At 37.9% G+C, this 23,670-nt stretch overlaps 2 protein-coding genes and 1 pseudogene across 4 annotated transcripts in view; 2 read left to right on the forward strand and 1 right to left on the reverse strand.

The window, feature by feature from the left end:
- The window catches only part of HABP4 (hyaluronan binding protein 4), an 87,313-nt gene that overhangs the window by 62,867 nt on the left and 776 nt on the right, over positions 1 to 23,670 (forward strand). Inside the window, exons 6-7 of the mRNA XM_077148748.1 lie at positions 19,231 to 19,402; positions 22,148 to 22,333. Coding sequence (XP_077004863.1) covers positions 19,231 to 19,402; positions 22,148 to 22,333 — 358 coding nt within the window. The remainder of the gene's footprint in view (positions 1 to 19,230; positions 19,403 to 22,147; positions 22,334 to 23,670) is intronic.
- The window catches only part of CDC14B (cell division cycle 14B), a 158,766-nt gene continuing 141,514 nt past the window's right edge, over positions 6,419 to 23,670 (reverse strand). For all 3 annotated transcript variants that reach the window (XM_077148732.1, XM_077148746.1, XM_077148735.1), the window contains one exon: positions 6,419 to 6,640. In XM_077148732.1, the coding sequence (XP_077004847.1) occupies positions 6,547 to 6,640 (94 nt within the window). In that variant the 3' untranslated portion in view covers positions 6,419 to 6,546. The remainder of the gene's footprint in view (positions 6,641 to 23,670) is intronic.
- Positions 8,425 to 10,410, forward strand: LOC143661933 (RWD domain-containing protein 1 pseudogene; annotated as a pseudogene).

Here is a 23,670-nt window from a genome sequence, read left to right on the forward strand (position 1 = left end):
GGGACGCAGCAAAGGCAGTGCTAAGAGGGAAATTTATTGCCCTAAATGCCTTTATCAGAAAAGAAGAAAAGGCAAAAATGCAGGAATTAACTGTCCACTTGGAAGAACTGGAGAAAGAACAGCAAACTAATCCCAAAGCAAGCAAAAGGAAAGAAATAACAAAGATTAGAGCAGAAATAAATGAAATTGAAAACATGAAAACAATAGAGAAAATCAATAAGACCAGAAGTTGGTTCTATGAGAAAATCAACAAGATTGATGGGCCCTTAGCAAGATTGACAAAGAGAAGAAGAGAGAGGACGCAAATAAATAAGATTAGAAATGAAAGAGGAGACATAACTACTGACCTCACAGAAATAAAGGAGGTAATAACAGGATACTATGAACAACTTTACGCTAATAAATACAACAATTTAGATGAAATGGACAGGTTCCTGGAAAGACATGAACAACCAACTTTGACTCAAGAAGAAATAGGCGACCTCAACAAACCAATCACAAGTAAAGAGATTGAATTAGTTATTCAAAAGCTCCCTAAAAAGAAAAGTCCAGGACCAGACGGCTTCACATGTGAATTCTATCAAACATTCCAGAAAGAATTAGTACCTACTCTCCTCAAACTGTTCAACATAATCGAAGTGGAGGGAAAACTACCTAATTCATTCTATGAAGCCAACATCACCCTCATACCAAAACCAGGCAAAGATATTACAAAAAAAGAAAACTACAGACCAATCTCTCTAATGAATACAGATGCAAAAATTCTCAATAAAATTCTAGCAAATCGTATCCAACAACACATTAAAAGAATTATACATCATGACCAAGTAGGATTCATCCCAGGTATGCAAGGATGGTTCAGCATAAGAAAATCAATTAATGTAATACACCATATCAACAAATCAAAGCAGAAAAATCACATGATCATCTCAATTGATGCAGAGAAGGCATTTGACAAGATTCAACATCCTTTCCTGCTGAAAACACTTCAAAAGATAGGAATACAAGGGAACTTCCTTAAAATGATAGAGGGAATATATGAAAAACCCACAGCTAATATCATCCTCAATGGGGAAAAATTGAAAACTTTCCCCCTAAGATCAGGAACAAGACAAGGATGTCCACTATCACCACTATTATTCAACATTGTGTTGGAAGTTCTAGCCAGAGCAATTAGGCAAGAAAAAGAAATACAAGGCATCAAAATAGGAAAGGAAGAAGTAAAACTATCATTGTTTGCAGACGATATGATACTATATGTAGAAAACCCAGAAAAATCCACAACAAAATTACTAGAGCTAATAAATGAGTACAGCAAAGTAGCAGGCTACAAGATCAACATTCAAAAATCTGTAGCTTTTCTATACACTAGTAATGAACAAGCTGAGGCGGAAATCAAGAAACGAATCCCATTTACAATCGCAACTAAAAGAATAAAATACCTAGGAATAAATTTAACCAAAGAGACAAAAAACCTATATAAAGAAAACTACAAAAAACTGCTAAAAGAAATCACAGAAGACCTAAATAGATGGAAGGGCATACCGTGTTCATGGATTGGAAGACTAAATATAGTTAAGATGTCAATCCTACCTAAATTGATCTACAGATTCAATGCAATACCAATCAAAATCCCAACAACTTATTTTTCAGAAATAGAAAAACCAATAAGCAAATTTATCTGGAAGGGCAGGGTGCCCCGAATTGCTAAAAACATCTTGAGGAAAAAAAACGAAGCTGGAGGTCTCGTGCTGCCTGACTTATGGCATATTATGAAGCCACAGTGGTCAAAACAGCATGGTATTGGCATAAAGATAGAAATATCGACCAATGGAATCGAATAGAGTGCTCAGATATAGACCCTCTCATCTATGGACATTTGATCTTTGATAAGGCAGTCAAGCCAGCTCACCTGGGACAGAACAGTCTCTTCAATAAATGGTGCCTAGAGAACTGGATATCCATATGCAAAAGAATGAAAGAAGACCCATATCTCACACCCTATACAAAAGTTAACTCAAAATGGATCAAAGATCTAAACATTAGGTCTAAGACCATAAAACAGTTAGAGGAAAATGTTGGGAGATATCTTATGGATCTTACAACTGGAGGTGGTTTTATGGACCTTAAACCTAAAGCAAGAACACTGAAGAAGGAAATAAATAAATGGGAGCTCCTCAAAATTAAACACTTTTGTGCATCAAAGAACTTCATCAAGAAAGTAGAAAGACAGCCTGCACAATGGGAGACAATATTTGGAAACGACATATCAGATAAAGGTCTAGTATCCAGAATTTATAAAGAGATTGTTCAACTCAACAACAAAAAGACAGCCAACCCAATTACAAAATGGGAAAAAGACTTAAACAGACACCTACCAGAAGAAGAAATACGGATGGCCAAGAGGCACATGAAGATATGCTCAATGTCTCTGGCCATTAGAGAAATGCAAATCAAAACCACAATGAGATATCATCTCACACCCACCAGAATGGCCATTATCAACAAAACAGAAAATGACAAGTGCTGGAGAGGATGCGGAGAAAGAGGCACACTTATCCACTGTTGGTGGGAATGTCAAAGGGTGCAACCACTGTGGAAGGCAGTTTGGCGGTTCCTCAAAAAGCTGAATATAGAATTGCCATACGACCCAGCAATACCATTGCTAGGTATCTACTCAAAGGACTTAAGGGCAAAGACACAAACGGACATTTGCACACCAATGTTTATAGCAGCGTTATTTACAATTGCAAAGAGATGGAAACAGCCAAAATCTCCATCAACAGAAGAGTGGCTAAACAAACTGTGGTATATACATATGATGGAATATTATGCAGCTTTAAGACAAAATACACTTATGAACCATGTAATAACATGGATGGACCTAGAGAATATTATGCTGAGTGAATCCAGCCAAAAACTAAAGGACAAATACTGTATGGTCCCACTGATGTGAACGGACATTCGAGAATAAACTTGAAATATGTCATTGGTAACTGAGTTCAGCAGGAGTTAGAAACAGGGTAAGACAATGGGTAATTGAAGCTGAAGGGATACAGACTGTGCAACAGGACTAGATACAAAAACTCAAAAATGGACAGCACAATAATACCTAATTGTAAAGTAATCATGTTAAAATACTGAATGAAGCTGCATCTGAGCTATAGGGTTTTTTTTGTTTTTGTTTGCTTGTTGGTTTGTTTGTTGTTGTTGTTTTTTACTATTATTACTACTTTTATTTCTTTTCTTTATATTAACATTTTATATCTTTTTCTGTTGTGTTGCTAGTTCCTCTAAACCGATGCAAATGTACTAAGAAACAATGATCATGCATCTATGTGATGATGTTAAGAATTACTGAGTGCATATGTTGAATGGTATGATTTCTAAATGTTGTGTTAATTTCTTTTTTTTTTCTTTCTTTCCGTTAATAAAAAAATAAAAAATAAAAAAAATAAAAAAATAAAAAAAAAGAACTCTCAAATGCACAGCATCCAGTTTTGCTGATTCTTAAAATTTTGGTCACAAGTAGACTAAATAGGCTTTATAACTCACAAGTAATATTTACTTTCAGGTCTATATTTTTTAAATTGTATTATGTAGATGTATATAAAAATAGAATACTGTGAAGAACTTCCAAGTAAGTTATGTAACTTAAACTGTTATCAAAAAATGGCCATTCTTGTTTCATGTTTGTCTCCACCCACTTCCTCCTCCCTAGGATATCATAAGTTAGCTGTAAATGTTTCGGCATGTTAATTCTAAAAGATTGCTCTATTTAAAAAATATAAATGGTATACCATTATTCCATCTAAAAAATTTAGCAGTTCCTTAATATCGTTAAATATCTAGGCAGTTTTTCAATTTTCCTGATTGTTTAAAATTTTTTTAAAGCAACTTATTTGTTTGGATCGTTACTGAAATACATATTTGCAATTGATTGTGTCTCTTATTTCTTTTTTTGAACAGGTTTATCAGGGGTATAATTCACAGTTAATGGCACATATTTAATGTGTGCAGTTTTATAAGCTTTGAAATGCATGTGCATTTGCAAAACCATTATCGCAATCAAAATAATGAATTTATCCATAACCCCAAAGAGTTTCCTGTGTCCCTTTTTAAACCCTCCCTCCTGTTCTTTTGTCTCCAGGCAATCAGTGATCTCCTTTCTGTCTGATTACTTTGCAGTCACTAAAATTTTATATTAATGAAATCATACAGTATGTAGTTTTTTGTTGTCTGACTTCTCTCATCTAGGATACTTATTTTTTAGATTATACATGTATATAATTTAATAATTTTTAATAATGGTTGTGTTTAACAGTCACAGCTCACAAAGTTCCTGATAATTGACTAATGGGTTCTTATGAACTGGTGTGAGCTGGCCACAACACCCCATTGCTTGTGGAAGAGATGAATGCGTTCCTCTTTCTCCTGTATTTTCGTTATTCCTGAAAATTGATAGAGCCAGAGGTTTAAATTTAAATTTAAGTTTCTTTTTTTTTTTTCCCAAAAATTTCCAGGTGTGTTAGTTTGCAAGATGCTGGAATGTGAGAAACTAGAATGGCTTTTAAAAGGGGGGGTTTAATAAGTTACAAGTTTATAGTTCTAAGCCTGTGGAAATGTCCAAACTAAGGTATCCAGGGAAAGGTACCTTAACTCAAGGAAGGTTGATGGGTCAGGAGCACCTCTGCCAGCTGGGTAGTCACGGGGCTGGCATCTGCTCATCCCTTGCTCCTTGGCTCCATTGCCTTCAACCCGTGTTCCTGTGGGGGCTCCTCACTTTGCTTCTCTGAGGCTGACTTTCATCTCTCTCCAGGTTCTGGCTTGTTTCGTATCTCCTGGGCTCCAAGCATCTCCGACCATCCACGTCTCTGTCCCACGCGTTAGCATCTGTGCCAACTCTGCCCTCAGGGTTCTGGCAGCTCTAAGGCTTCTGTCCTGTCTGTAGGCTCTGTTCTGAAGTTCCCGTGGGCTCTCTCACTACTGGCTCTCAGGCTTCTGTCTTTTCTGTCATTTCTGACTCTCTCCCAGATGCTTCCTCTTTTAAAGGATTCCACTAAGCTAATCAGGACCCACCCGGAATGGGCGGGGTCACATCTCCATCTAATCAAAGGTCACGCCCACAGTTGGGCACATCACATTGCTGTGGAGATAATCTAATCAAAAGTTTCCAAGCTACTGTGCTGAATTAGGATTAAAAGAAATAGCTGCTCCCACAAGATTGAATCAGGATGGCTTTTCTGGGCTATATAATACTTTTAAACCAGCATACCAGGTTAATGATTATTAATCATTAATTCATTAGGTGTAAAATGTTGATGGTCTAATTCTGTCATTCCTTCAGCATTTATTAGCTGGAATAAACTGTAAACAGAAACTTCCTTGGAAGTATTTTGATTACACTGATCTTCAAGTTCGTTCAGAAATGCAGGATAAATTACAACACTTACCTTTATTTTACTGGTCTTCGGAATAATGAGTTGATTCCCTAGTATCCTTCAAAGGTGTCAATGATTTTTTAAATATTTTTATTATAAACAACTGGCATACTAACATTCTTGACATATAATCAATCATTCTTAACATACGAACATTCTTGACATGGTTACAATCAGTGGCTCACAGTATCATCACATATGTACATGTGTTCATCATCATGACCATTTTTTTAACATTTACATCTCTCCAGAAAAAGAAAAAAGAAAAAAAGAACTCATACATGCCATACCCCTTAACACTCCTTTTCATTGACCACTAATAATTCAGTCTACTCAATTAACTTTATTTGTTTATTTTTTATCCATGTTTTTTACTCATCTGTTCATATGTAGATAAAAGGAGCATCAGACACAAGGTTTTCACAGTCACATTGCGAAAGACATATCATTATTCGGTCATCTTCAAGAAATGTGGCTACTAGAACACAGCTCTACAGTTTCAGGCAGTTCCTTCTAGCCATCCTAATACACTATAAACTAAAAAGGGGGCATTTATATAATGTGTAAGAATAACTTCCAGGATAACCTCTTCACTCTGTTTGAAATCTCTCAGCCACTGACCCTTTATTTTGTCTCATTTCTCTCTTCCCCCTTTTGGTCAGGAAGGTTTTCTCAGTCCCTTGATGCTGAGTCTCAGCTCATTCTAGGATTTCTGTCCCACGTTGCCAGGGAGGTTTACACCCGTGGGAGTCATGTCCCACTAGACAGGGGGAGGGCAGTGAGTTTGCTTGCCGTGTTGGCTGTTCTCTGGGGGTGACTCTTAGGCCTAATTTTAAGTAGGCTTAGCCTGTCCTTGGTGGGGATAAGTTTCATAGGAACAAACCCCCAAGATTGAGGGCTTGGCCTATTGATTAGCTGTCCCCACCAATCACTTTTTTTTTAAGTGTCATTAATGAACTCATAGACATAAACATATTTGATGTGCTTTAATTCACTTCATTTTTATTCTTATGGATGCTGTGCTTTAACTGACCCCCAAGAAAGATTAGAGTAACCCTCTTCAAGTTCATTCTGAGTACTTCTGATGCAGATGCTATAGTGTTTGCTAGCTTCCTTGCATTTTGGTAAGGCAAGTTGTTCTCAACTCATCAAGTGTTCTTCCTACCGCATACTTCATACTCAGCCATTTCTCAAAGGAGCTGTAATAGAGTATAGTAGTTAGAGACTATAGTCTGGGCACTAGCAGTACTCATTGCTGCTAGGTTTTCATTGTTTCAAGCACATTTCAGTGGACAGAGCTGGAAACTAGTCATACACATATACATTTACATTTTTTAACTTTTTTATTTTCAAATACTTTCAAACTTATAGGACAATTCAAAATTTTTGAATTTTAGCTAAACTTCATTCAGCTAAATTTGTTTGCTGTTTCTCCCAAGCTGAAAATCCCAGTTCTCAGTGACATCTACATTGTCATTTGCTACACACAAAACAGTCACAAATAACATTGCCAACACTACCTTCAATAGTATCACTGATAAGTTAAAGATGAATAATCAAACTTGTACTTTAAAGTTACTTGAAATAATTTTTCTTGACAATTACACCATCAACTTGATAACATGTAGGTTAATTTGATTCATATTTAGCTGTTAGATTTTAGACATTGAATTTTAATTTAAATCTGTTTTATAATTATGTAAATATTGGTGTCTCCAAAGTTTAGTCTGTGAGTGTGGTATTTTCAGCTAACAGTCTATTTCCCTAATTTGTCTTTCAATTTTTAAAGACATGATATAGTATCTGCCTGCCCCCTCATTTCTTAGGTGAATGGTGCATGCTCTACATTCCACTTTGCTTGTTTATCAGTATGCCCTGGAGGTTGCCCCATAGCAGCTGCTTTAGTATCCAGGTGTGTATCAGAGTTTCCCATCACATCCTCTTTTCATAGATTTGGGTTGTTTCCAGTATTTTGCTATTACAAAGTCTTTTTTTCTGTCTTTTCATAGTTTTGCCAATATGTCTTTGTGATCTTGTTAATTATGAAAAACAAAAGTTTCCTTTGAAAATTTTCAAGTACAGTAAAGTTTAAAGAATTTTGAAAATTTTCAAACACAGCAAAGTTTAAAGAATTTTGCAGTGGACATCATGCCTACCAGCTCAACTCTATCATTTATACCATAACACATTCGTTTTCTCACACATTTAGGTATTAGTCCATCTTATTTTTTGACACTTTTTTCTTTTTTAAAAATTTTTATTAATAAAACCAATCAACATGCAATATGAACAATTCTTTTTTATCACATAGTTGTATATTCATCATCATGATCATTTCTTAGAACATTTGTATCAATTCAGAAAAAGAAATAAAAAGAAAACAGAAAAAAAAATCATACATACCATGCCCCTTACTCCCCCCTTTCATTGATCACTAGAATTTCAGTCTACTAAATTTATTTTAACATTTGTCCCCCCGATTATTTATTTAAATCCATATGTTTTACTCATCTGTCCATAAGGTAGATAAAAGAAGCATCAGACCCAAGATTTTTGCAATCCACAGTCACATTGCGAAAGCTATATCATACAATCATCTTCAAGAAACGTGGCTACTGGAACACAGCTCTACATTTTCAGGCACTTCCCTCCAGATTTTTTGACACTTTTAAAATTGTAGATACCTATATACTTCCCCAAGTAGTTCAGCATACATATCATTAACTAGAGTTTAATATTTATTTACAGTTTTTTCTTCTGATATAAAATTTTATGTGAAGTGAACGAACCTTAAGTATACACTGTTTTGACACACGCATACTTTTGTGGGACCCAAACGCCTGTCAAAATTTAGAATATTGAAACAGAGCAGGCGGACACCTGCGCGGGGCTGTCGCGTGTCCAGCCGGCCTGGCTCTGCGCGGGGCCGCCGTCTGCTCTCCGGCGCGGACACCGTCCTGGCTGCAGCCCGGGTCTGGGCGATCCGTGGGCTGCGGCGAGGGTCAGGATGGGTCACGATGACAGATTACGGCGAGGAGCAGCGCAACGAGCTGGAGGCCCTGGAGTCCATCTACCCTGACTCCTTCACAGTATTATCAGAAAATCCACCCAGCTTCACCATTCCCGTGACGTCTGAGGCTGGAGAAGTTGATGAAACTGTCCAGACTACGCTCAGGTTTACCTATAGTGAAAAATACCCAGATGAAGCTCCCCTTTATGAAATATTCTCCCAGGAAAATCTAGAAGATAATGATGTCTCAGACATTTTAAAATTATTAGCATTACAGGCAGAAGAAAATCTTGGCATGGTAATGATCTTTACTTTAGTGTCAGCTGTGCAAGAAAAATTGAATGAAATAGTAGATCAAATAAAAATTAGAAGAGAAGAAAAGAAACAAAAAGAAAAGGAAGCTGAAAAGCAATTATTTCATGGCACTCCTGTTACAATTGAAAATTTCTTAAGTTGGAAGACCAAGTTTGATGCAGAACTAGAGATTAAAAAGAAACGAATGAAAGAAGAACAAGCAGAAAAAAATAAATTGAGTGGGAAGCAGCTATTTGAAACAGATCATAATCTTGACACATCTGATATCCAGTTTTTGGAGGATGCTGGAAACCATGTGGAGGGAGATGAGTCGTTATTCCAGGAAATGGGCGATTTGGAGCTGGAGGATGAGGAGGAGGATCCCAACTACAGTCCTGCTGACCCAGAGAGCCACTGAGGCTCTGACTGTCCCCATCTGCAGAGAGGCTCGACTGCCACGGCATCTGTGGCTCTGCCGAGAGGGTTTTGATTTTCCTTTCTTTTTTTCTAAGAAAAAGTGATTTTCAGGAGAATACTCTTCTGATAACTTTCATCAGTGAACTTAATAAACTGACCTTAAAATGTGAAATAGAAAATATTCAGTTCCTCTTGTTGGTGGATGGAGGTGACATAGTTATAATCATTTGGTATTGGAGAAAGATCCTGTCTGTAACACCAAGACTCGAAGATAGGCTGGTGCTGTGCACAGGAGTGGGTTATGTGACAAATGGGAATAACTGAATTTCTGTGCTGGAGACTGTAGTTGCGTTTGGTTCTATGTGTTGGCTTTCATTTAAAGTATTAGAGGACCGAGATGAATAGAACATCAAACCTCCAGTATTCTAGCCTTCAGGCATGATAAATTTAACAAAGCCATAAACCCATATTATAGTCAAGAAGGAAATGAATTTTAGTCTTAAAAAAAAATTTAGAATATTACCACAACCCCAGAAAGTTCCCTCCTGCTTCTGCAGAGGTAACCACTGCTTTGGTTCATTCCCCTAACATCAGCTTGATATTTTAAAGTTATTTTGCAAATATCTCTATGTTGGCTGCTCTATGATTAGGTTTCTCTCCTAATGTTGCTTGTATTTTTCACATCAGTAACCTGTATGTATTTGTAACCTTAAATTACATTAGCCCTTCTATGAAGGTCTTAGAGATTTGATTCCCTTCCCACTCCCCACATCATGTTTTGATTCAGCTAAGTTATGAATGTTGTTGACGTTTAGAGTCGAAAGGACCTTTGGAACTCATCATTTTGTAGACCAGGAAACAGATTTGGAAAATGTGATTGACTTGGCCAAGTACACATGGTAGCAGGGCCAGGGTTCCTAACACTGTTCTCACCTTTGCACAGTTCAGTAGTCTTGTTATCTGTTCTTTTTTTGTAATCAAATTGCTTTCCAAACTCAGTCGCCTGTGTGAGCATCTTAGCTTGGGGGAGGGAACCAAGATACATGTTCCCCAGCCATTCATCAGCCTGGCCAGCTCAAACTTGATTTTTACTTTGATCTCTTATCAGGAAACTTGGGAAAACTGGATCCTGATCCCTCTTTTAGTGTCAGACTGTTTCAGTCCTGCAGGGATTGACCTGTGGGCATGTTTGCTTGAGTTTCTAGTTTTGTTCTCATTCTCAGACCCTAAAATGTCAGCCAGGCTGAATAGAACATTTTTTGCTTTTTTTTTTTTAAACTATTCTTACTCTTTATTTTTCCTTTATACTTCTTTTTCAGCTTGTAAGTATTTGTCATCTTGGGTCACCCTACACTCTTTCCCTGTGCTGTGTATTTGTTACAATGTAAGAGTAGAGAAAACAAATGAAAATACTATTATACATAATTATTATAATAATTATATTATTATGACAATAATTGTCTTTTTACTTTCATTATAAATTATTATATGTAAAACTATTTTATGTATTAATAAAAATATTAGTATACACAACTCTATGCTCATGAGTTAGTCTTCTTGTAAGCTAGTTGCTCTCAGCTCTACTTAATGTTTTCTTTGCACCATGATTGCCCTCTAGATCTGTACAAGAATCATAAGACAGGGATATTCCTTCTTGTTCTTTGCTCTGCGATAGCCAGCCATCAGATGAACGTAGATAAAGAATCTTACTTTCATGAAATCTTCTGTTATATTCACCTAATAGTTTAAATTGTTAGTTGTTCCCTTTTTCTGCAACTTTATTGAGATATAAATTTATATACCATTCAGTTCACCTATTTAGTGTACATTTCAGTAGTTTGTATCCATGCTGATTGCAACAATGACAGTCAGTTTTAGAACATTTTTATCTCATTCTCCAAAAAACTTGTACCCATTAGCAGTCACTCCCTTTCCATCATCCCCTGGAATCAGGGATCATGGTCATGTACTTGCTGTCTTTATAGATCTGCCTGTTCCGGACATTTCATATTAATGCAGTAATACAGTGTATGCTACTTTATACTTGGCTTCTTTCACTTACCATGGTTTCAGGGTTCGTCTGTGTGGTAGTAGGTAACAGTGCTTCTTTTCTTTTTACTGCCTACTAATTTTCCAAAGGATGAATATACTGTATTTTGTCTATCCATTCATCAGTTGATGGACATTTAAGTTGTTCCACTTTGGGGCTATTATGAATAAAGTTTAAGTATAAATTTTCATGTGGGCATAAGCTTTTATTTCTCTTACAGCTGAATAATGCCCCATTGTGTGTGATATACCACATTTTATTTATCTGTTCATTGATTGATGGACATATGGGTTGCTTCCATCTTTTGTCAATTATGAATAATGCTGCTGTGAACATTTGTGTGCAGTTATCTGTTTGAGTCCCTACTTTCAGTTCTTTTGGGAATATACCTAGAAGTTGGATTGCCAGGCCATTTGGTGGTTCTGTACCACCCTTAGTATAGGAAGCTTTCTTTTTTAGTGTGTAGCTTCCTAAGGACTTGCCAAACTGTCTCCCAAAGCTGCTGCATCGTTTTACATCGCCACCAGCAATGAGTGAGTGTTCCTCTTTCTCCACATCTTCTCCAACACTTGTCGTTTCTGTTGTATTTTTTCAAATAGCATCCTTTCTAATGGGTGTGAAATGGTATCTCATTGTGGTTTTGATTTGCATTTTTCTGATGGCTAACGATGTTGAGCATCTTTTCATGTGCTTTCTGGCCATTTGTGTATCTTCTTTGGAGAGGTGTCTGTTCAAGTCTTTAGCCCATTTTAAAATTGTGATGTCTTTTTATTGTTAAGTTGAAGGATTTCTTTGTATATACTGGATATCTTTTATCAGATATATGGTTTTAAAATATTTTCTCCCATTATGTAGGTTGTCTTTTTACTTTCATGATAAAATTCTTTGACGAACAAAACTTTTTTAATATGACGAGGTCCCATTTATTATTTTTCTTTTGTTGCTTATGCTTTGGGGGTAAAATCTAAGAAAGCATTGCCTACCACAAGATTCTGTAGATGCTTCCTTATGTTTTCTTCTAGGAGTTTGATAGTTCTAGCTCTTTTATATTAGGTCTTTGATCCATTTTATTTTCACATGGGCAGGCTATGAGAATCGAACCTGGATCTCCAACATGGCAGGCGAGAATTCTGCCACTGAGCCACCTTTGATCCATTTTGAGTTGATTTTTTATATTATGTGATGCAGGGTCCTCCTTCTACTTTTTTTGCAAATAGAGATCAGTTTCCCAGTACCATTTGTTGAAGACACTGTTCTTTCTCAGTTGAATAGTCCTTGCCACCTTGTCAAAAATCAGGGGACCATAAATGTGAGGGTTCATTTCTGGGCTCTCATTTCTATTCCGTTAGCTATATATCTGTTCTTACGCCACTACCATGCTGCTTTGATTATTGTGGCTTTGTAATATGTTTTAAGTTTGGAAAGTGTGAGTCTCCAACTTCATTCTTCTTTTACATTATGGCTTTTAAAAATTCTGGGCCCATTACCCTTCCATTTAAATTTGATGATTGGCATTTCCATTTCTGCAAAGAAGGTTGTTGGAATTTTGATTGGGATTGCATTGAATCTGCAAATAAGTTTGGGTGGTATTGACCTCTTAATAATATTTAGTCTTCCAATCCATGAAAGGGGAATATGCTTCCATCTGTTTAGGTTGTCTTTTGATTTCTTTTAGCAGTGCTTTGTAGTGCCCTGTGTACAAGTCCTTTATATCCTTGTTTAGATTCCTAGATAGTTGATTCTTATAGTTGCTATTGTGAATAGAATTTTTTTCTTGATTTTTTCTTTTGATTGTTCATTGTTTGTATGTAGAAACACTGTTGATTTTTGGGTATTGATCTTGTATGCTGCCACTTTGCTGAATTCATTTATTATGTGTAGGAACTTTGTTGTGGATTTTTCAAGATTTTCATATTATCTACAAATAAAGTTTCACTTCTTTTCAAACTTGGGTGACTTTTATTTCTTCTTCTTGGCTAATTGCTCTGGCAAAAACCTCCAGTACAATGATGAATAACAGTGGTGACAGTGGGCATCCTTGTCTTGTTCCTGATCTTGGAGGAAAAGCTTTCGATCTTTCACCATTAAATACGATGTTAACTGTTGGCTTTTCATATACGCCCTTTCTGTTGAGGAAGTTTCTATTTCTAGTGTTTGAAGTATTTTTGTCAAGAAAGGGTGGTGTATTTTATCAGATGCCTTTTCTGTGTCCCTTGAGATGACCATGTGTTTTTCCCCCTTCTTTCTATTAATGTGGTGTATTATATTGATTTTGTTATGTTGTATACCTGGGATAAATCTCATTTAATCATACTGTCCAATTCTTTTAATATGCTGTTGGATTTGGTTTGCTAGCACTGAGGAGTTTTACGTCTATATTCGTAAAAGATATTGGTCTGTAGTTTCCTTTGCTTGTGATGTCCTTATCCAATTTTGATGTGAGGGTGATGTTGGTCTCGTAGAATGAGAAAGGGAGTAGTCCCTCTTTTTCAAGTTTTTTGGAATAGTATGAGCAGAATTAGAGTTAAGTCGTGTTGGAATGTTTGGTAGAATTTGCCTGTGAAACCGTCTAGTTCTGGGAGGTTTTTGATCACTGAATCAATCTCTTTACTAGTTATTGGTTTTGAGATCTTCTGTTTCTACCTGAGTCAGTGTAGATAGTTTGTGTTTCTAGGAATTTGTCCATTTCATTTAGGTTATCTGATTTGTTGGCATACAGTTGTTTATAGTATCCTCTTATGATCCTTTTTATTTCAGTAGGATCAGTAGTAATGTCCTTCACTCATTTCTGATTTTCGTTATTTGTATCTTTTCTCTTTTTTTTTCTTTTTTATTCCAGCTAAAGTTTTCTCAATTTTTATTGATCTTTTCAAAGAACCAACTTCTGGTTTTGTTGATTCTCTTTATTTTTGCTTGTCTTCTATTTCATTCATCTCTGCTGTAATCTTTGTTATTTCCTTCCTTCTGCTTTCATTGGGTTTAATTTACTTTTCTTTTTCTAATTCTTCCAGTTTTGAGGTTAGGTCTCTGGTTTGAAGTCTTTCTTCTTTTTACTATAAACATTTAGAGGTATAAATTTCTCTCTCACCACTGCCTTTGCTGTACCCCATAAATTTTGGTATGTTGTATTTTAATTTTCATTTGCATCAAGGTATTTCCTGATTTCCATTGAGACTTCCTCTGTAACTCATTTGTTGTTTAAGAGAGTACATTGTTTAATTTCCACACATTTGTGGATTTTCCCTTTCTCTCTCTTTTGTGATTTCTGGCTTCATTCCATTGTGCTTGGAGAAGATACATTATATGATTTTAGTATTTTTGAATTTATTGAGACTTGTTTTGTGACTCAGCATATGGTCGGTCTATCCTGGAGAATGATCACTGTACTCACGAAAAATGTGCATTTTGTTTTTGTTGGGTTCAGTGCTCTCTCTGTATGTCTACCAGGTCTGTTTGGTTCAGTGTTATCATTCAAGCCTTGTACTTCCTTACTGATCTTCTGACTTGATGTTCTGTCCACTATTGAGAGTGGCTAAAGTCTCCTACTATTAATGTAGAACCATCAGTTTTTCCCTTCAAACCTATCAGTATTTGCTTTGTATATTTTGGGGCTCTGCTTTTGGGTGCATATATATTTATAATTGCACATCTTCCTGTTGAATTGTCTCCTAAATCAGTATGTAATGACCATCTTTGTTCCCCATAACTGTTTTTGACTTAAAGTCTATTTTATCTGATAATTAGTATTTGTTCTAGTTTGCTAGCTGCCGGAATGCAACACACCAGAGACAGATTGGCTTTTTAAAAAAGGGGATTTATTTTGTTGGTTCTTCAGAGGAAAGGCAGCCAACTTTCCACTGAGGTTCTTTCTTACGTGGAAGGCACAGGATGGTCTCTGCTGGTATTCTCTCCAGGCCCCTGGGTTCCAACAACTTTCCCCAGGGTGACTTCTTTCTGCATCTCCAAAGGCTTTGGCTGAGCTGCAAGTGCTGAGATGAGGAATGCCGAGCTGCTTAGGCTGTGCTACGTTGCTCTCTCTCATTTAAGCACCAGCCAATTAAGTCACACATCACTCATTGCAGCAGACACGCCTCCTAGCTGACTGCAGATGTAATTGGCAACAGATGAGGTTCACGTACCGTTGGCTTATGTCCGCAGCAACAAAACTAGGTATGCTCACCTGGCCAAGTTGACAACTGAATCTAACACAGTATTACTACCCCAGCTCTTTTGGTTACTACTTGCATGGTGTATTTTTTCCCATCCTTTCTTTGCCAGTCTACTTGTGCTATTGACTTTAAGGTGAGTCTCTGGCAGACAGCATATATTTGGATCCTACTTTTTTATCCATTCTGCTGGTCTGTCTTTTGACTGGAGAGTTTAATCTATATGTCTTTCTTCTGCCATTTTTCTATTTAGCCTTTGTAAACTTTATACCTTTTTCATCCCTCACTTCTGCAAAAAGCCTGCTTTTTCTTTTGCATGATTTTATTTGTTTTATTTACATTTTTAATGCTTTTTATTGTGAAATGCAGCATATATACAAAAAAACAATAAATTTCCAAGTATATTTTAACAAGTAGTTATAGAACAGATTTTAAAGTTTGATATGGGTTACAGTTCCACGATTGTTCATTTTTTCTTCTAGCTGCTCAAAGACATTGGAGACTAAAAGAAAAATCAGTATAATGATGTTAAGTTCTATCTTCTCTGTTATAGTCCTCCTCTTTTCTTTTTCTTTTTTTTGTGAAAAATAACATATATACAAAAAAATAAATTTCAAAGCACATTACAGCAATTAGTTGTAGAACAGATTTCAGAGTTTGGTATGGGTTACAATTCTACAATTTTAGGTTTTTACTTCTAGCTTAGAGCAGCTAGAAGTAATCAAGGGATTTTGCCAGTAGTTTTGATTATCTGCTTAATATACTCTGGGATGTTTCTAGGCATTACATTAAGCTATATAGGATTAAAGGCTCTCATTATTCTTATTCTGGGTAAAGCCTACTTTTATATTTATTTGCTTTCTTTTGTTGTACCATATTTAGTGCCTTTTCATTTCTCTCTGGATATCTTTTTCACCTGTTTTTAAAATATTTTCTCCCATTATGTAGGTTGTCTTTTTACTTTCATGATAAAATTCTTTGACGAACAAAACTTTTTTAATATGACGAGGTCCCATTTATTATTTTTCTTTTGTTGCTTATGCTTTGGGGGTAAAATCTAAGAAAGCATTGCCTACCACAGGATTCTGTAGATGCTTCCTTATGTTTTCTTCTAGGAGTTTGATAGTTCTAGCTCTTTTATATTAGGTCTTTGATCCATTTTATTTTCACATGGGCAGGCTATGAGAATCGAACCTGGATCTCCAACATGGCAGGCGAGAATTCTGCCACTGAGCCACCTTTGATCCATTTTGAGTTGATTTTTTATATTATGTGATGCAGGGTCCTCCTTCTACTTTTTTTGCAAATAGAGATCAGTTTCCCAGTACCATTTGTTGAAGACACTGTTCTTTCTCAGTTGAATAGTCCTTGCCACCTTGTCAAAAATCAGGGGACCATAAATGTGAGGGTTCATTTCTGGGCTCTCATTTCTATTCCGTTAGCTATATATCTGTTCTTACGCCACTACCATGCTGCTTTGATTATTGTGGCTTTGTAATATGTTTTAAGTTTGGGAAGTGTGAGTCTCCAACTTCATTCTTCTTTTACATTATGGCTTTTAAAAATTCTGGGCCCATTACCCTTCCATTTAAATTTGATGATTGGCATTGGCTACTATAGGGTTAAAATTTAGCATCCTAAATATATTAAAGTGATATTTGGTTTGATACCAACATAACTTCAGTAGCATGTGTATATACATTTCCTTTTCCCTCCCCCTCACCATTTTTCACTTGTTACCACTTCATTCTTTGTACATATCTTTGTACATTGTATGTCTAAAAATCTGGATTTATCACTACTTTTTATGCATTTCCATTCTAGTACCTGTAGGAAGTAAGAAGTGGTGTTATATACTGTACAGTATAATGCAATAATACTGGCATTTATAATTACATAAATGGTTACCCTTAGTTTAGGTTTTTTTTATTTCTTTATGCTGCTTAAAGCTGTGGTATCCCATAGCTATCTCAGTCTATTTCAGCTTTTAATATATATATATATATATTTTTTGCCCCTTAGGCTGTCTCATTTCACGTTTGGTCCTAAAGTTATTTTTTCTTCTGCCAGCTCCAATCTGCTCATGAAACCCTGCTGGGCATTTTCATTTCAGTTATTGTGATCTTCAACTCCTAGTTCTTTTGGGTTCCTTTTTAATATTTCTGTCTCTTTACTAAGTTTCTCATATTGTTCATTCATTGTTTTGGTGATATCCTGCAGTTCTTTCTCTGTACTTTTCTTTGTCTCCTTGAACATTTTTAAGATCTTTTTTTTAAAGCATTGTTTGGTATGTCCACATTCTCTTCTTCATTGATGTTTTCTGTATTTTTATCTTCTTCCTTTGGATGGACCATCATTTCGTGTTTCTTTGTTTGTACACTGTACATTTTCTTACTTTAAAATATTAACTCTGGTATTTACTCCCTGGGATGTCTGTTTTCTGGTTTTGTAAACAGCTGGTGTTAAGACAGAGATTTTCTTGAGCTTCAGCCCTCCTATCAGGAAGGTCTGCCCGAGGTAAACGCATTGTACAAGGTTTTCCCGATCTTATAGGGCCCTTGTCTTATCCTGGACTTTTGCTGATTAGTTGTTTTGGACTTCCCCTGTTTATAGGAGTTTGGTGTCTCCACTGTTTCCCAGAGAACAGACCTCCCTTTCCTAGGTATCTAAAGCCAGCAGGACTTTGTCCCCAGCCATCCACCTCTATAGATTTTTACACTCCTTTCTCTCATGCTCCTTTTGTCTGGAGGGCGGATTCTAAGAGGAGGGTCACTGGGGAGGTCTTCCACAGCCAAACAGGGCCAGGGACCCATGGAGGTGATGCCAACCAGCTCCAAGGTATCCTGTGGGAGGGGGGTCAGGGAGGGCACCAAAAACTTTTCCAATGGCTTCCCAAAGCTGAGCTTTCCTGCCCTTCCCAGCAAATGCAGCCCTTCAGCTAATAGTCCCCTGCACTCCTAAAGAAATCTCCACCATCTCCGCCTCTGTCCAGGGAGAACTGACGCAATGGCTACACCAGCCTTTGTCCAGGTCAGGTTGAAACAATAGCTGACCTCAGAGCCGGGTGGAACTCAGTGATCAAATTCACTGATGAAAGCCTTGATCAGTGACTGGCCTGTATACCCTTGTTCTTGGGGAAGAAGAGTTTACTCCCCCGTCAGCAGTGACTAGCCAGGGACTGGACCCCGTTGCAGCCATGGGAGTGGGGAATGGGTGCCAGCAAAAACGATGCCGAGAGAGCAATTTAAATTTCTTTACCAAAAGTTATCAGTCTCTTCCTCCCTCAATTCCCTGGATGCTTGTACAATGTTCTCATCATAGCTAGATTTTCAAAAATAGTTGTTTCAGACAATCCCTCCCTGTTTATTAGTTGTTTGAGTGGGAGGACTAAGTCCTGGAGCTACCTACTCTGCCACCTTCCCTGGAAGTTTTCTGTTTTCTTTTTAAAACTAAGATTTTAAAGGAATATTGACAAAAGTATGCATTTATGACCTGCAGTTTTATAAGTTGTGTTGATGATTTCCTCTATTTTGTTCCCATATCTTTGCCTGTGTACTCTACAGTTATCCCGTTCTCCTGTGGGTATTGCTGTCTTGGGGGAGAGCCGTGATGCTGTCGTTGGGACGGTGGTGTTCCCACTTTCCCAGCACTGCTTGGGGCACAGTTGGCAATGGTGGCAAAAAATGATAAGAATAAGAAAGCTTATGGCTCAGAGATTTTCCTCTGTTATTCAGATTTGAGAATCAGTAAAATGGAAATGTGCTCAATTCATGGTTATTGCTATTTCGTTGAGAAAATAGACATTTCTGACCCATCAGAAATGGTTCTTTATGATTCTACATCTATTTTCAGAGTTCCGGAGTTAGAAGTAGAAGAAGAAACTCAAGTTCAAGAGATGACCTTGGATGAGTGGAAAAATCTTCAAGAACAGACCAGACCAAAGCCTGAGTTTAACATCCGGAAACCTGAATCCACCGTTCCTTCCAAAGCAGTGGTGATTCACAAGTCAAAATATAGAGATGATGTAAGCATTACATTTTGTATCTAGACATAATCTTTCCTTTTACCTTATTGAAAAATCTGTGGACCTTTTCGCTTTCGGAGCTGGAATATTAGTGTTTGTCTTTATAGATTCTACTCAAGTAATCAGAAATTATGAATGCCTAATTTTTCTGTGTCTTTATTGTTCATTAAGAGAAGATTTGAAACTCAAGCTATTGACACTTAAGGAGAAAGCAGTTATGGTGACACTGCATTTCTGTTCACGCTGGAAGTGTGCAGAGACTACACAAATAGTCTCAAAAGCTATTTTAAACATAAAAAGCTGTATGTTAATTGTATTTCATTTTTGATTCTAAAATGAAAGGTTATAGAATGTTTCCTGTATAATGTCATTCCTATGGCTAACTACTTTGCATTTTCAGTAGATTTTATTCTGTTCTAATTCTTAATAAGATCATTCAGTATGGAATTGGGAGTAGTGGATTATTATCAGGTATAGTTGGGGTTCTATGCTATGTGAAGCCATTTTCGTTTTGAGTACGCTGGCATGCTCAGGCACTGTCTGGTTGGCACAGGTCATCGGTTGTGAGGGCCTTATTTTTCGGATTTGCTTCCAGCTCTTTCTTTGATGCCTTGGCTTTGAAGGTAGTTGTTTCTGGGAAAATGCCTACTAGCATGCTTTCCTATGATATGGATAATCATAGGTTCATTTAATCACATTCTGTTCTAAGTTACTGAACCTTAAGGGTTAAATGAAGGATTTTAATTTTAGAATTTAGAATTTTCGTTATTCAGTCACATATTTATCTTGATACCAGTCCTGTGCGGACAGATACTGGTGGTAAGCACACTCTTTTGGCTGCTGTATGGTATTGATTTTCAGTTTGAAACTTGAGAATTTTGTACTTATGTGAATGTTTATATTCCCATTTATGCTTTGGTTGTATTCATAAATGGATCATTTATGAAGCACCATCCCACCCACCCCATTTGGTTGGCCCAAGCTCTTAGAGGCTTACTAAGTTCTGAGCTGCCCTGCTAGTTAGGGCTTTTGTGTAGACACGGGCCACCAGAGCCTTACTCTGCTGTTCTTACAAGTCCATCAGCTAGCTGGGTTGGTTCTTTTGCAGTTTACTTTTTAAATTCTTTTTTGTTCTGGAGCATCGTAAATAAAGCTTTGCCTAAAACGTATGTGCTGTCAGGATAACGTAAAAATAGAAGCCACTCTTCCTTTAATCCACACCAGATCCGTCCTCTGGCTTTGGAGCGCTCCCGGAATAAACTTGAAGCAACTGGGTTAGCTGAGTCACCAGGCTCGGTCTCAGTAAAGCAAACATCTTTCATCGCTGTTCATCATGTGCCATTGAAGGTTTTAGCCAGGACTGTTCCTAAAGTAACATAAGCCAAATTGTGAAGTCACTCATTTACTTTGTTCTGTGGACCCTAACAAAACAAAAGCACTAGAATAAACCCATTTGCGTGGAGCTGTTGCCTGCAAAGTCCAGAGGTAGCAGTGACTGTCAAATGAGTTGGGCGGTGAAAGCGCTTTGGCCAGGACCAGGCAGAGCTATGCGTGGGACCTGGACCACCAAGCTGTTAGTTCTGTCCTTGTGCCTGTGCAGTTTGCCTCTTCCTGCGGTGGGGGTGTGGTCCAATACAGCTACAGCCAGCAGATTTAACCAGCCTTTTCCCCGGGAAGCACACTGGCCACCAGCTGTTTTTACACCAGGCAGTAGTTCATTATTTTGCCTCTGTTTTTTTTTTTTTTCCCATCTTTTAAGCAGAATGCCAGTGCTGTCTGAATTGTACTGTACCTTTTTAGCTTCAAAGGTGCATCTCCATAAAGCGCCTGCTTTTATTTTAATCTGAGAAAGGGGACCCAAGTATTTAACTTGACACCTGTAATGAACATATGCCCAGAAGGTTTGACATACTCATGGAAGTTTGATTCAATTTCCTGGCCAAGTTACAGAAATGGTCTGCATTGCCATACCTGGGAGATTCTCATTCAGGATCACTGGCCAATTTTCTTTTCTGTGAATTTATATTTGACTTAAAGTTTGGTTTTTTGCTTTATCCATTATTATGAGTTGAAATGAAATCTAATTCAGATGAGACTTACTTAACATGTTTTTTTTTTAATTAAGAAATAGAACCAACCATTTATAATAAAATTTACTTTTCAAAAATTGATTTATTAATGCAGCATTGGTAGCAATTCTTACATATCCATCATACATTTCTGGTCAGAATTATTGTAAATCATGTAATTTTTAACATATGGAATTTGGGTAGTCACCACCCACATTGAGAGTTTTCCACCAAGTTCTGTTCTAGGAAGATTGTGTCTTATGAAAGTAGCATTTGTGAACAAAGAAACCAGTCAAAAGGCAGAAATTAAAATTCTTTAATGCCAGCAAAATATGCTTACATCTAAAATTATATTGATTGCTCTTAGTCATGTCACATTTTACATCTTAACCTGCAAAAATTTTACCAACCTGGTCTTATTGAAAATAATTGTGTAAGTTCAAAGATGCTTGGATTAAGATTGTAATTACAAGACTCTGACTGCTAAATGCACAGAACTCACTGATGTTAGAACCTAGAACAAGTGTCTTCTTCCTTGGCCTCGCTTTGCAGCCCATGATTCCATTTAGTTCCTTTGTACCATATCAGAATGTGTCGTTGTAACGGCACTGAGTCTGACTGGTGTTCTTAGCAGCAGCTGTGTGTCTTTGTGTGTTTGACATTGCCACTGTTTCAGATGGTGAAGGATGACTATGAGGATGATTCCCACATTTTCCGGAAAGCAGCCAATGACATCACATCCCAGCTGGAGATAAATTTTGGTAACCTCTCTCGTCCCGGGCGTGGAGCCAGAGGTGGCATGCGGGGAGGCCGAGGAAGGATCAGAAGGACGGAGAACTATGGACCCAGAACTGAAGTGGTGGTAGATATTTGTTCTATAAATATTGGATGATTTGAAGCCAGTGAGAGGGGAGGAAGCCCTGGGCCTATGCAGTCTGTGGTTTTAGAGTGTCATCAGGTGCTACAGTCGCATCCTCCTCCATCTAGTGAACGCGCCTGCTGCTGGGGAGTTTGAAAGGAAGACTTCTGTGGGGTGCAGGCCGTGCAGCCCGGCCACCAGGTTCCCAGGGAGGCCCACTGACAGCAGTGTGCTCTCAGAACTGCAGAAGGTCCTTACCACGTCAGACGGAACGCCTCGGGTTGGGGTCACACGAGCTCACCTTGCTAAATATACCGATGCTCCCGTGCCCCCTACCCAGCTCTCTTAAAGCCAGCTTACAGTACTCTCAGAATGAAGACAGAATTCTTCCCAAGGCCTCAAGGCCCTTCAAGATGTACCCCCTTCTTCTGACCTCCCCAGTCTCACCTGCCCACCTCACACCAGGCACACTCTTCTCTCAGTTCTTCAGCAAACACGTCCCGTACCCCACAGGGCCTGTGTGTATGCTGGTCCTTCTCCCACCCCTTTACCTGTGAACCTAGAACAGGTCTTTCTAACCTCACATCCTTAGAGGCAGCTTCTTTGATCAATCACATTTTCTTCCAGGCAATGTCAAAAGACTTTGAGCAAAGGATTTTACTCCTTTTCTTTGCGGTAGCATCTCTTATAATTGTATTCTCCTGGGTGTGAGTGTTGAGCTACACTGGAGGGCAGGAAGCACACCTGCTCTTGCTCGTTAATGCTTTTCCCAAAGCCTAACACAATGCTTGGTGGGCAGTGGGTGCTTCACAGATGTTTAAGAAGTAAATCAGACTGAGGCCCTGCAAGCCCTCGCGACTGACCTTGGAGCGTGAGCAGTCCACTGACCCATGGCTGGCCTTGGAAATGGTCCTCTTGCATCCGTTTCCCTTATCCAGGAAGCAGCCCCTGGGAGGAGTGCTTAGAATTTGTTAAGAGCAAAACATACAACAATCTTTTAATTCCTGGGTGCATTTGAGGTGAGGTTCGAAAAAGCATCTATTATAGGAATAGAAAATATTCCTGTACTGCTTTCAAATAGCTGAGCTCTAGCTGGGTTTGGCCTGGGGGCTGGATTTGGTTAGGGGTGTGTGTAGACCGTTGACCTGGCTCAGGGCTGCCTCTCTCGCGCCCTCCCGGCCACTCAGAGCTGCCCTGGTGCCCTGCAGTCAGAAACCAGTTGCACTGCTGCAGGGTTCACCTTCTCTGTACATCCATTGAGGCTGAAGTCAGGGAGACACTTCTCCTCGGGAACCCTTGACATCTCTATCACGTGACATTAGATGCCCCTACTGTGGCTC

This window comes from Tamandua tetradactyla, chromosome 2 (genome assembly GCF_023851605.1).
Source record: "Tamandua tetradactyla isolate mTamTet1 chromosome 2, mTamTet1.pri, whole genome shotgun sequence".
NCBI classification, from domain to species: Eukaryota; Metazoa; Chordata; class Mammalia; order Pilosa; family Myrmecophagidae; genus Tamandua; species Tamandua tetradactyla.